Raw genomic sequence first — 13,563 nt, 5'->3', positions numbered from 1 at the left:
TTGTTTCAGTTTCTCAGGAATTGCTGTACAAAGCTGCCAATAACGGTCTCCGGGGATCTGACCCCCATTCCACCTCCCACTGCCTCCTCTGCAGCTCCAGATGCCACCAAAAGAAGGAGCTTTGAAGAAAGTGCCTGTACCCTCTTTTACCCTGAGGTGGGTGAGGCCAGGCAGGGTGATTCTCAGGATATCCTGATAATCAAAGGTATAGTTGAAGCCTTCATCAAGACTTTCTTGAAGATGACCAAGAAATTTGGGAAACGTGGCCAAATAGCCTAGAAACTGAAGACGGAGCTCAAGAATGGATGGCTCAAATGCCACCTGAAGTGTAATACATGATAACATACAAGACCCTAAATAAGCTCCTTGAGGGCAGAAACTATTACACTGTTTTTACTGTCTCTCCCTCACCCACCTCCACAACGTCTAGCATAGTGCCAAACATATAAACTATACTCAATAAATGTAAGTTTATAACAGAGAGAAGACTTGATAAAAAGTGCTCTCCAATCCCTTCTTTCCCTAGTGCTTAATCTAAGATTGCCCATTCATCAGGAGAATAATGATAAAGAGAGTTCAGTGATGTCTCAAGCTTCTTGGCCACTGTTGTCTTCTGTCTTGGCTGTGTGTCTGAGTAGGAAATATATCTGTCCTGTCCAGCATAGGAATTTTTCAGTATTAATGCTTAAACTTATGTCTTCACTGATGCCTGGGCTTTTACTTCTTAGATATTTTATTGTGATAGTTTAGCTCTTTAATGGAAATCTTATCTGAACCACATTGTAGCGGGATTTATTGTATTGTTGGTTTTTAAAAATCCCTTTGTATCTGTTTTTAAGATTCAACAATAAATAGTCTTGCTCCTTAATTATAGCTTACAGTAGTCATCACTGTGTTTCCAAAATGGGATATTCTATCGTAACATCAATTTCCCCCAAATGTAACTTGTAATTCTTGAATGGCAACACATAATCTTATATCTCACCAGAGCAATGCTAAAAAAGCCTGCTTGAAAGAATATTTATAGTGATGTGATTTAAGACACTGAGTGATTAAAACAAAGTTCATGGTTTACTATTTTTCTTCCAGAAACAGAAATATTAGAAACTTAGCTCCAGTGAATTCTTCTATTTTCAAGTTGTCCTGTTTGTCAGTCAGTCATTTAGTCATTTCAGTAAGGAGTTAACTCTGATTTAGAAACAGATCTTTAAAAAAAAATCTCATCTTCAGATATTTAATTTCTTGTACCTTTTGAGCCTCCAGTTATGTGTAAGACTTTGTTTTTTCAAGTTAAAAGTGAACATTTCAGACCGCTACTAGTTTTTTGACAAATAGTTGCTCAATATGTATTCTCAACAAGTGGCTTTTTCAGGGTATAAGAAGTCCAGTATCAGAACCAAGTATATTTTACTCAGGAAAATAATCTTTCCTGAATGACATACTTTCTCTTGAGTAAGAGTTTTGTAAATTATGCTGCATTTATTTGAGGTTTTTGAGAAGAGTATGAGCCTTTTTTTTCTTTGAAGGAAATGGAGTTTCTTTATCTTCATGAACTTTTATGTGTATAACCAAGGGACCTTAAGTGTAAGTAATAAAGGAGGTTTAGTCTGTTGCATAGATAATCACAAATTCCCTCTGAATGATCTCTCTGGATTATGTGGCGTGTGTGGATTTGAGGTTCAGCTTTTAATTTTCATCTCTGATTCTATTAAGTAAAATGCTCAGGTTGGACCTGCTTTTCTCGCATCAGTTGTTCCTAATTAATTGCATTGTAGTTTTGTCAGTTTATATGATGAATTTGAATCAATAATCAGGAACAGAGTTGATCAGATTATTGCTAGTGATTTTTATCAATAGATATCTTAATAATATGTTTGATAGTGGTAATACATAAAAACTAAATTATATATTTTTTCATCCTTCCACTATAACTAGTTTTTCCTCTGTTAATGTAAATTATGTATATGAGACCTGTGAAATTCTGTGCACAACATCCAGTGTGATTTCTCCTTCAAGTAATGTACTCTTACTGTCAGCTTTAAAGTCGTATTATTACAGAGAATTGCAGTGGCAACAGCTAAAATATTACAGTTCTAACACAGAATGGTTTCACATTATTTCTGGACTTGGATTTTCCTATGATTTCTGTCTTTTCCTGTCTCTCCAGGTTCCCAGCCAGCCTCAGATAAGTCTTCCCAGCGACCATCAGAGAGCACAAACTGTAGCCCTGCACGAAAGAGGTCTTCATCTGAGAGTACTTCTTCAACAGGTAAGGGCTATTGTTTTAATAGACTCTTAAGATAATTTCCCATCTGTTACTTGTGAACAGATTTGGAAAATATATATATATATTTTTCCTTTTTTGGCCTCGCCTTGCTGTGTAGCTTGGGAGATCTCAGTTTCCTGACCAGGGATTGAACCTCTAAGCCAAATCATAACCGCTAGACCACCAGGGAACTCCCTTACAATAGATTTACACTATAGACTACAATTTAAATTGCCTTGGAGTATAATACTATAGAAAAAACAAGTAAATGGTCCTGCAATATGAGAATAATAATGTATATTGAAAAGACAGGGCTTCTTTGGTGGCTCAGATGGTAAAGAATCCGCCTGCAAATGCAGGATACCCGTGTTCGATCCTTTGGTTGGGAAGATCCCTTTGAGAAGGGAATGGCTACCCAGTCCAGTATTCTTGCCTAAGTTTAAAAAATTAGCCTGTCTGGCTAGTCCATGGGACCACAAAGAGTCAGATACAGCTGAGCGACTTAGCACCCACACATTGAAACAATAAAACAGTAGTCCCCTTTTACCCCTTTTATGACCAATTAAGCATACTCCATGAGATACAGTGATTTTATTTTTTTCTTCCAGTTTTATTGAGATATAATATGCTCTGTATAAAGTGTACAGCCTAATGATTTTACTTACTTATATCATGAAAGAGTCACCACAATAAGTTTAGTGAACATCCATCATCTCATACAGATACAAAATAAGAGACACATTTTTTCCTTGTGATGATAACTCTTAGGATTTACTGTCTTAACAACTTTAATATATAACATACAGCAGTGCTAATTTTACTTATGTTGTATATTGCATCCTTAGTATTTATCTTATAACTGAAAGTTTGTAGAGGTATAGTGATTTTGATGTAGTTTAAAGGGATAATTCAAAATGAATAGTTACAAAGATAGGCAGACACAAAAATAGAGATTTTGAAAGTTGAATTGAGATAATGGGGTATGTAATATAATGGGGACTGTAGATTGGAGCTATCTAATAAAGACTTAGATATATATGAAGTTGTCTAGTACAGTGATAGTTTCCAGTAGCATTTATACATCTTTGAGATTTGTGAAACAATTTGAGGTTGTAAGAAGAACCTCTATTAATGTTTATTTCAAATCAACTGTTAAAAGTTGTCATTTATGTATTTTAATATGTATAACCTCTTCATGGGGCTTCACTAGTGGCTCAGATAGTGAAGAATCTGCCTGTAATGTGGGAGACCTGAGTTTAGTCCCTGGGTTAGGAAGATCCCCTGGAGAAGGGCATGGCAGCCCATTCCAGTATTCTTGACTGGAGAATTCCACAGACAGAGGGGCCTGGCAGGCTATAGTCTGTGGGATCTCAGAGAGTCGGACATGACTGAGCAACTAACACTACACTAACCTCTTCATACAGTATAACATATCTGTATACTTTATACAATATACAGATTGTGCTCTCAGTTTTCTTCTTACTGATAGTACGTGTGTTTACCAAAAAAAAAAAATAGAGAATGATAATTGTCTTCTACCTTTTTAGAGGATTGGAGAGTAGGAAATGATGGAGTTTTTTTTTTTAATTAATTTATAAGTCGGAGGATAATTGCCTTACTATGTTGTGTTAGTTTCTGCTGTACAATGACATGAATCAACTGTAAGTATACACGTATCCCCTCTCTCTTGAGCTTCCCTCCTACCCATCCCCCATCCCTCCCCTTTAGGTCATCTCGAGCACCATGCTGAGCTCCCTGTGCTATACAGCAGCTTCCCACGATTTTACGCATGGTAGTATATATACATCAATGCTACTCTCTCAATTTGTCCCACTTTCTGTCACCCGCTCTGTCCACAAGTCCATTCTCTAAATTTGCATCTCTATTAGTAGGAAATCATTTTTAATTTATCAGTATTATCAGGCAAAATGGGGAGTGATAGTTTCATTCCCAGCAATGGGAGTTATATATGTAAAGCGGAGAGCAGTAACTTTAAAAAATTAAGGAGCCAGTGTGGTTGGAGTAAAGACAGCAGCTGAATATGAAGCTGGAAAGGTATGTGAGGACCAGTCATGTAGAGTCTTATTGATAACACTTAGAAGCCTTTGAAAGTTTTAGCAAGGAAGTGACATATTATTTCTTAGCTTTCTGTCCATGTGGTTTTGCTTAGCAGATCATTTAATGACCTTTGATTGTGGTGTATGGTCGTGTCCAACTCTTTATGACCCTGTGGACTGTAGCCCACCAGGCTTTTCTGTCCATGGGACTCTCCAGGGAGGAATACTGGAGTGGGTTGCCATTTCCTTCTCCAGGGATCTTCCCAACCCAGGGATTGAACCTGCATCTCCTCTGTCTCCTGCACTGGCAGGCGAATTCTTTACCACTAGCGCCAACATCAGAAAATTTAATTTCTTCATCAGCATAAGGCCTCACTGTCAAATTATATCAATATGGTATTTAATTTTTATTTGATTATTATCTTCACCATATTTGAAATTTTTATTAGTACCATAGTGCCAAAGATACAGTGGAGTTGAAATAGCAATGATAGTTTTGTCTCATAGTACTTTGTGGTTTATACTACTTTGGGGAGACTTTTAAACTCTTTCACAATGCGTGACTACTTTTGATGGTATCAGCCTAGATCAGGGTTCAGCAAACCACAGCCTATGGACTAAGTGTTGTCCAAAGCATCTTTATTGTTCAGTCTTCAAGCTAAGAATTGATTTTACATTTTTAAAGGATTTTTTTTATTTTCTTAAAGGGAAAAAAAAAAGTATAATATGTGCAAGAAATTGTATGTGTCCTCAAAAGTCTTAAAATATTTACTATCTTTTTAAAGAAGAGGTTTGCCAACTCCCAAAGAAAAAAATGAGTTAGATTTCAATAAGAGACACACCTATGAAGAAAATCACCAAAATGTTTTATTTTAGTAAATAATACTTATTTAGGGTTACTATATGTACAGAGCACTGGGGATACAAGCATGAATAAAATAAGGTTCCTGCCCTCAAGGATTCAGACGTATTCACCAATTAAAAAGTTAAATTTTATAACAGGCCGGTATACAAAATGTTATGACACACAGAGGCACTCAACTACTAACCACTGACATACTGAAAATGTGACCTATATGCTACTATAATTTGAGTAGACGAGTGGGACAAGGACATGAAGTTGAGAAAGTAATAATGGATTTTATTAGATACGGTGTATTTTCTTATTTGACAGAATTGAGATTTTATTATAGATGCAGTTGGGAGCTATCAAAGGATTTTGAACAAGGAAAAGTATTTGATGTATCATATCAACCAGAATAAGCTAACTTTTGCAGTGCTAAAAAAAAAAAATCCCAGAATTTCAGTGACTTAAAACAACAAAGACATTTTTTGTTCATGCTGTTTGACCATGATGGTTCTGCTCCATGTTATCTTCTCTCTAGTATCGAGTCTGATGGAGCAGCTTCTATCTGTCTGGAGTGTTACTTGTCTTATGAAAAAGAGTGAAGGACCATAGTGATGCACTAAATAGCTCTTAAAAGTTCTGTCCAGAGGTAATATACATTACTTCTCACATTTTAGTGCCAAAGCAAGTCACATGATTAAGTCTTATGTCAAAGAAGTATGGGAAGTATAATCCTACCAAGGGAGGAGCAAGCAGATATTTATGAATAATAATATAATGTGCCACATGTGCATTTTAGAAAAATGCATAACATTACAGTATGGAGAATGGACTGTTGCTTGAGAAATGTGTAGAGACAGCAGATAATGGCTTTAGGTTTGGATATATTAAACTGTCTTTGGGTTATTGAAATAGAAATGTTAGCCATTTGGAAGGTGTGGTTTATAGTTTATGATGCCTGTGGTAGAGATACGGATCTAGCAGTGTGTATATAAACTTGAATCTGGCAGTGAATGAGGTTGCCCAGAGAGAAAGTGTAATTTGAAAAGATGACAGAGTTGGAGGTTTAAGATACATTAGATTTGAGAAGAAAGTAGATTAAAAGATGTCAGTGAATGCCATAAAATTTTAAATAGTTTTTTTAATATAAAAAGTAAAGAGTACATGTCATAGAAGCCTCTTAATGTCAGATGTTATACGGAAGTCAAGAAAGGTGTAGACAGAAAGTGTAAAATGATTGGGGAAAGGATTTTTTGAAAAACAGATGTAAAGTTAGAGCAGTTTGGAGGCTTTAGGTGAGGAAAGGAGACTATTAGAATTCAGGTTACACTGAAATAAATTAGAGCTCTTTATTTCCACCAGTGTGGTAGATTAGATGTGCAGAGTAAACAATCTTCTTGATGCCTGAAACTAAATACAATGTGGGAAACATTTCTTAATACCTTGCTGAATTTTGAAATAAGTAAATAGAAAACCAGAAATGTCCAGAAAGCTTGATTCAACAAAAACAAATAGCATTAGAGGTCTTTGACACCTGCTTGAGTCCTAGTGATATTGAGCCTGCTTATTGGAACACATTCAGTTGATAAGAGACAAAGCGCAAAGCCTAGGACTCTAGCAGACAGAGGTTTCCATCAGATTTCCCTTCATGAATGTGTAACACCCTAATGGTGACTCCAGTGCAAGAGCAGATAGAAACAAATCTATCACAGAAGCTGGATCCTTATTTCAGTTTTAGCTTTGGGTGAAGCAGAAGAAAGAGTTCCTGAACACAAGCTCACACTCACCTTCTGTGTCTTGTGCAGATGTATATTGCCTGTGAGACAAAGAAAAATATGAATAAAATTTTGTTGTAGATTGGTAGTGCCTCCAGTTGCCTTGCAGAGCCAAAGGAAAATTTAATTTCTCTTCTTTGTAAAGCTGAGTTTCTTTTTTGATTAGGTATCCTTGATCTTGGTTTACCTGGTATTTGCATTTACTCTAGCAACACAGGAATGCCAGCCTTTATCTTTGAATTGAAAGGCAGATGAATCAACCAGAACTATGTATATTCAATTTGTCCAACTTAACATTTTAAAAAGGAAGACAGCAAAATTGAAACACTTAACAATGTATCATTACAGCATTTGGCATCAATCAAAAATTAATAGACATGCCAAGAAGCAAGAAAATATGACTAAATGAAATATGGAATAATAGTGGGAACTGGCACAGAAATAGTATGTGATGGAATTAACAGACAAATATATTAAAATAGCTATCTTTGAGGATTTAAAGGAAAACATGAATATAGTGAATAGTGAATATGGAAACTATTTTAAAAATCTAGGGTTAACTTCTTTAGATGATAAATATCTGAAATGAAAATTTCACTGAATGGGACAACAGTAGATAGACACTCCAGAAGAAAAATTCTTTGAACTTGAAGCAGTACTATTAAAATCTATCTAAAATGAAGTGTAGGGACTTCCCTTGTTGTCCAGTAGTTAAGAACACACCCTCCCAATGCAGGGGACGCAGATTGGATCCCTGGTCGGGGAACTAAGATTTCACATGCCTTGTGGCAACTAAGCCCATGCATTGCAGTTAGAGAAAGCCCACATGCCATGACAAAGACCCAGCACGGCCAAAAATTTTTTTTAAATAATAAAAATGAAGTGTAAATGTGGGGTAAGAAGACTGATATAAAATGAACGCGGTTTTATTAACTTGTACAATATGAGGAAGGCCAACATACATAGGATCTGAGTCTTACAAGGAGGGAGTTAGGAATAAAAATCATTTGAAAAATAATCTTCCATAATTAATTAATAGTTTAATGAACGTTGTAAACCCATAGGTCCATGAAGTTCCACAAATCCTAACCAGGAAGATAATGCAATGATGTCTTTAAAATGCTGACAGGGAAAAAAAAAAGTATCAGTTTAAAATTCTTGAACCAGAAAAATACCCTTCACAGATGAAGGCAAAATAAACATAATCAGAAAAACAACTTAAAAGATTTGTTGTCAGCAGGTTTACAGTACTAGAAATGTTCTTCACACAGAAAAGTCATGCTAGTTGGAAACATGGCTTTACCAAAGAATCGAAGCATTCCAGGAATTGTCAATAAGTAAATAGACAACACCCTGTTCTCATATTCTTTTGACATTCATGTGAAATTATACCAAGCTATTATCATATTCTGGGCTGTAAAGCTTCTTAATAAACTTTAAAAGATTGAAATCATATAGAATATATTTTAAGAACGCAGTGAAATTGAATTAGAATTCAGTAACACAAATAACTTGTGTTACTAAGTAACACAAGGTATCTTGACATCCCCCCCAAAACGTGAAAATTTAGCAACACATCTCTTTTTTTAAAAAAATTATGTATGTATTTATGACTGTGCTGTGTCTTTGTTGCTTCGTGAGCTTTTTCTGTAGTTGCGTCAGCTGGGGCCACTCTCTCGTTGCAGTGCACAGGTTTCTCATCGCTTCTCTTGTTGTGGAGAATGAATTCTAGGACCCAGGCTTCAGTAGTTGTGGTTCATGAGCTCGGTATTTGAGGCACATGGCTTAGTTACTCTGCATTGTGTGGAATCTTCCTGGACTGGAGATCAAACCCATGTCTCTTGCATTGCCAGGTGGATTATTTACCACTGAGCCACCAGGGAAGCCCAACAACACACTTCTAAATACCGCATAAGTCAAAGAGGAAAGCACAGATAGAATTTTTTTTAATTTGTTTAAATATTTTATTTGTTTTGTTTATTTGTTTGACTATGATTGGTCTTTGTTGCTGCACAAAGGTTTCTGTAGTTTTAGTGAGCAGGGACTACTCTTCACTGTGCTGCGTGAGCTTTTCTTGGCAGTGACTTCTGTTGTTGTAGAGCACAGGCTGTAGGTGGGTACATTTCAGTAGTTCGATTCATAGGCTTAGTTACCCCCTCGCCATGTGGAATCTTTCCAGACCAAGGATCAAACCTATGTCTCCTGCATTCAGAGGCAGATTCTTATCTACTGTACCACCAGGGAAGTCCAGAAATATCTTTTAAATTGAATAAAAATGATAATACATAAAAATTTACAGGGTATAGCTAAGTCTGTGTTCTTAGCTTTATAGAGTTACATTATAAAATAATAAAGGTCTAGGTCAGTAGCCCAAACTCTCACCTGTAGGAAGCTAAAGACTATACAGCAAGTTAAACCCAAGTTAGGCAGAAGAAAATTTGACAAATACAAGAGTAAAAATAAATAGCATAGAAAAATTGCTGAAAGCTTATACTGGTTTACTGAAAAAATTCTTTTTTAATTTATTTTTTTATTGAAGGATAATTGCTTTACAGAATTTTGTTGTTTTCTGTCAAACCTCAACGTGAATTAGCCATGAAAGTGAAAGTGAAGTCGCTCAGTCATGTCTGACTCTTTGCGACCCCATGGACTGTAGCCTACCAGGCTCCTCCGTCCATGGGATTCTCCAGGCAAGAATACTGGAGTGGGTTACCATTTCCTTCTCCAGGGGATCTTCCCAACCCAGGGATCGAACGCGTGTCTCCTGCATTCCAGGCAGACACTTTAACCTCTGAGCCACCAGGGAAGCCCAAAAGGTATACATCTATCCACTCCCTTTTTTTTTTTTTTGATTTATTATTGTTTTAAATGACAATAAAGTAAGAAAGAAATAGTACAAACAGCTTACTTTGGAAAATGTTAGACCACACAGAGAGAGTGGGACATATTGCACAAATTATTTATTTACCTTAATTTAGAGCAAAATGAATTTTGTACAAGTGTAAATTATATTATCTCAGAAGAGGTAACTCTCAAAGGTGTTTTTATTAGAATATTAAAAGAAAAGTTTGCATTGATATGTTGTAAAACTCCTTTTCAAACTAACAACAAAGCTTTTAAGAGTTGTAATAGAAAAAAAAATATCAACAGAAGCTCAATATGTTTCCATGCTACATATTAACAACAATGCCTAACACTCAGAGGTGATGCAAGGGAGAAGAGGAAAGGCAATTGAATTGGTGGAGAACACCCACAGAATTCCCAGAGCACACCTGATTAGCCAAGACAAACATTTTAGACAGAGCAAAGGTAAATGATACCTAAGGCATGGTTTCCATGATTAAGTTCCACTTTTAAGGAGTTGCTGGAGTTGTTCATTTAATTAATTTCTTGTTGAAGTGCATGCATTAAATGCCTTCAAGGATCCAAAAAGTCTGCAATATTTTTGTATCATCCTTTCTCTATAAACATTCTTTTTTGTGTGTGTGTGTGTAATAAAGTTTTACTAAAGTATAAAGGAGATAGAGAAAGCTTCTGACATAGGCATCAGAAGGGGGTAGAAAGAGTACCCGTATCCACTCCCTTTTGAACCTCCTTCCCATCTCCACATGCTGGCCTGTGAGGAGAGAGGCTGTGGTGATGGCTCCACCCCCTACACATGACTCAGCAGTATCGCCTGGCTTCCTTGGCTGCCTGCTGTCCTCCACAGGCGTTTCCCACCACAGTCTCCTCACTCACAGCAGCCCTCACCCTGGGATTGCTCCACAATCCCTAAACTCCAGCTCCCAGGTGCTGCGCTTTCTAGGGGACCTGCTTCCCTGTCCAGGGTATGTATGGCTGCAGCAAGGACTGTCTGAGTCTCATTCCACAGGTGTGAATGAGAATAGCCACAGATCAGCTGTTCCACTCCCAGCTTTAAATGTTTCTCTTCTGACTCAGACAGTTGCCCTAATGTGGGGATCAGACCCCTGCTTCAGTTCCCCCACACACCAAGGGGACCTCCAGTCCTACTAACATTCCTGTTTTTTCCCCTAGTTCCTTCTTCCTCCTACTGAGTTTTGCATGGTTCTGTATATTCTTTTCCTTTGGTCAGGTACTCTTGTAGCTGGTGTTCTGCATGCCCTTCTGTGTCTGAAGGTGTATTCCTTATCTGAAAATTTTTTTAAAGGTGTGAACTCTAGCCAAAAGGATTAAGAAAAAAGAAACTGAATTAACAGTATCAAGAATGAAAGGATATCACTGCAATTACTACATACCACAGGAGGCTAATAAGGGAGCGTAATGAGCAGTTTTTTGCCAATAAATTTGATAAAAAGAGAAAAAACATTTACAAACTCAAGAACAAATAGCCTAAATAGCCTCATATCTATTTAATAAATTCCACCTATAGTTTAAAACCTTTCTGTAATGAAAATTCAAAACCCAAATAGTTTTAATCATGAACATGCAAAGAAAAGAAGAATACTAATTATACAAAAACTATTCCAGAAAGTAGAAACATTTTCCCAATGCATTTTATGAGGCCACCATCACCCTGATTCTGAAACCAAGCAACACACACATTACCAGAAAACACAGAGTAGTATTGTTCCTATGCATGAATGCAAATGATACAAAATGTTATCAAATTGAATTCAATATGTTGAATGCTTAGCATACCACGTCCACGTGAGTTTATTCCAGAAACACAGGATTGGATTAACATTAGAAAATCCCTTATGAAATTAACAGTAAGTGAGAAAATTACAATTTTCTAAGTACCTAAAGAGAAAACATTTGACAAAATCTGACATCCATTTAAAAAGAAAAGCACCAATTCTTTCACATATTAATCAAACTAACAAAAATTAAACACAAAGAAAAGCTGTTAAAAGCAGCAAGGGAAAAGCAACAAGTAATATACAGGGGAAACCCCATACAGTTAATAGCTGGTCTTTCAACAGAAACTCTACAGGCCAGATGGGAATGGCAGGATATATTTAAAGTAATGAAAAGGAAAAATCTACAACCAAGATCTTGGATCTCATTCAGAATTGATGGAGAAATCAACAGCTTTACAGACAAACAAAAGTAAGGAGAATTTAGCACCACCAAACCAGCTGTACAACAAATGTTTCTCTAGGCAGGAAACACAAGAGAAGGAAAAGGCCTACAAACTCAAAACAATCAAGAAAATGCCAGTAGGGACATATATAGCAATAATTACCTTAAGAAGAAATAAGATGAAAAGACAGCAGTAAGAATGGGAGAAAATAATTGCAAATGAAGCAACTAACATAGGATTAATCTCCAGAATACACAAGCAGCTCAACATCATGAAATCAACCCAATCAAAAAATGGACAGAAGACCTACTAAACAGACATTTCTCTGAAGAAGGCATTCAGATGGCTAATAAACACATGAAAAAACACTCAACATCTTGCATTAGAGAAATGGAAATCAGAACTACAATGAGGTATCCCCTCACACCAGTTAGAATGGCTGGCCATCATCAAAAAATCTACGAACAGTAAATGCTAGAGAGGATGTAGAGAAAAGGGAGCCCTCTTGCACTGTTGGTAGAAATGTAAATTGATACAGACAATATGGAGAACATTATGGAGATTTCTTACAAACTAGGAACAAAAGTAACATATGACCCACTACTGAGCATATATGCTGAAACAGGTTATATATGTATAATTGAAAAAGACAGATATGCCCACAATGTCCATTTCAGCACTGTTTACAATAGCCAGGACATGGAAGCAACCTAGATGCCCATCAAGAGATGAATGGATAAAAAAGATGTGGTACATATATACAATGGAATATTACTCAGACATAAAAAGCAATGAATTTGAGTCAGTTCTAGTAAGGGGATGAACCTAGAGCCTCTTATACCCAGTGAAGTCAGAGAAAAATAAATATCATTTATTAATGCATATATATAGAATCTAGAAAAATGGTACTGATGAGCCTATTTGCAGGACAGAAATAGAGACTTAGACATAAAGAACATACTTATGGACACAGAGGGGGAAGGAGAGAGTGGGATGAATTGAAAAAGAGTATCACTGAAATATATACAATACCATATATAAAATAGATAGCTAATGGGGAGTTGCAGTATAGCGTAGGGAGCTCATCCCGGTACTCTGTGACAATCTAGTAAGCTGGGATGTGGCGGAAGGTAGGAGGGAGTTTTAAGAGGGAGGGGACATGTGTATACCTATAGCTGATTCATGTTGAAGTGTGGCAGAAACCAATACAACATTGTATAGCAATTATTCTCCAATTAAAAATAAATTTTTAAAAACTGCCCCCCCCCAAAACCCCAATTCTTAGAAATAAAAGGCATACAGGTAAGACAGGAAGAAGAAAAAAATTATATTTACAGATAATTTGATCCATAGGAAGATTTCTAAGAAGTCTGTCAGAAAAAAGCTACTGCACCTAGAAAATGAGTTTAAGAAAGGTATATAAGCTGAACATAAAATATATTTCTGCATACCAGCAATGAATAATTAGTAATTGAAATGTAAGCAAAATACTGTTTACAATTGTATTAAAAGTTATAAATATACAAGATCTAGATGATAAAAAGTATGAAGCATTATTGACAAAGGTTAAAAGA

At 36.2% G+C, this 13,563-nt stretch overlaps 1 protein-coding gene across 20 annotated transcripts in view; it reads left to right on the top strand.

The window, feature by feature from the left end:
• The window catches only part of ASH1L (ASH1 like histone lysine methyltransferase), a 207,762-nt gene that overhangs the window by 80,500 nt on the left and 113,699 nt on the right, over positions 1-13,563 (top strand). For 19 of the 20 annotated variants that reach the window (XM_086393216.1, XM_086393204.1, XM_086393214.1 and 16 more), the window contains one exon: positions 2,168-2,269. Coding sequence is in view for 15 of the 20 variants with exons in the window: in XM_086393204.1 (XP_086249330.1) it covers positions 2,168-2,269 (102 nt within the window). In the remaining 5 variants the exon portion in view is untranslated. Of the gene's footprint in view, positions 1-9; positions 157-2,167; positions 2,270-13,563 lie in introns of all 20 variants that reach the window. The other variant, XR_015161110.1, reaches the window with a different exon arrangement.

The sequence above is a fragment of the Bos grunniens genome, chromosome 3, assembly GCF_055505025.1.
Source record: "Bos grunniens cultivar Pamir isolate PY7600 chromosome 3, Bosgru_T2T1.0, whole genome shotgun sequence".
Classification (NCBI taxonomy): domain Eukaryota; kingdom Metazoa; phylum Chordata; class Mammalia; order Artiodactyla; family Bovidae; genus Bos; species Bos grunniens.
This window is presented reverse-complemented; position numbering and strand designations above follow the sequence as displayed.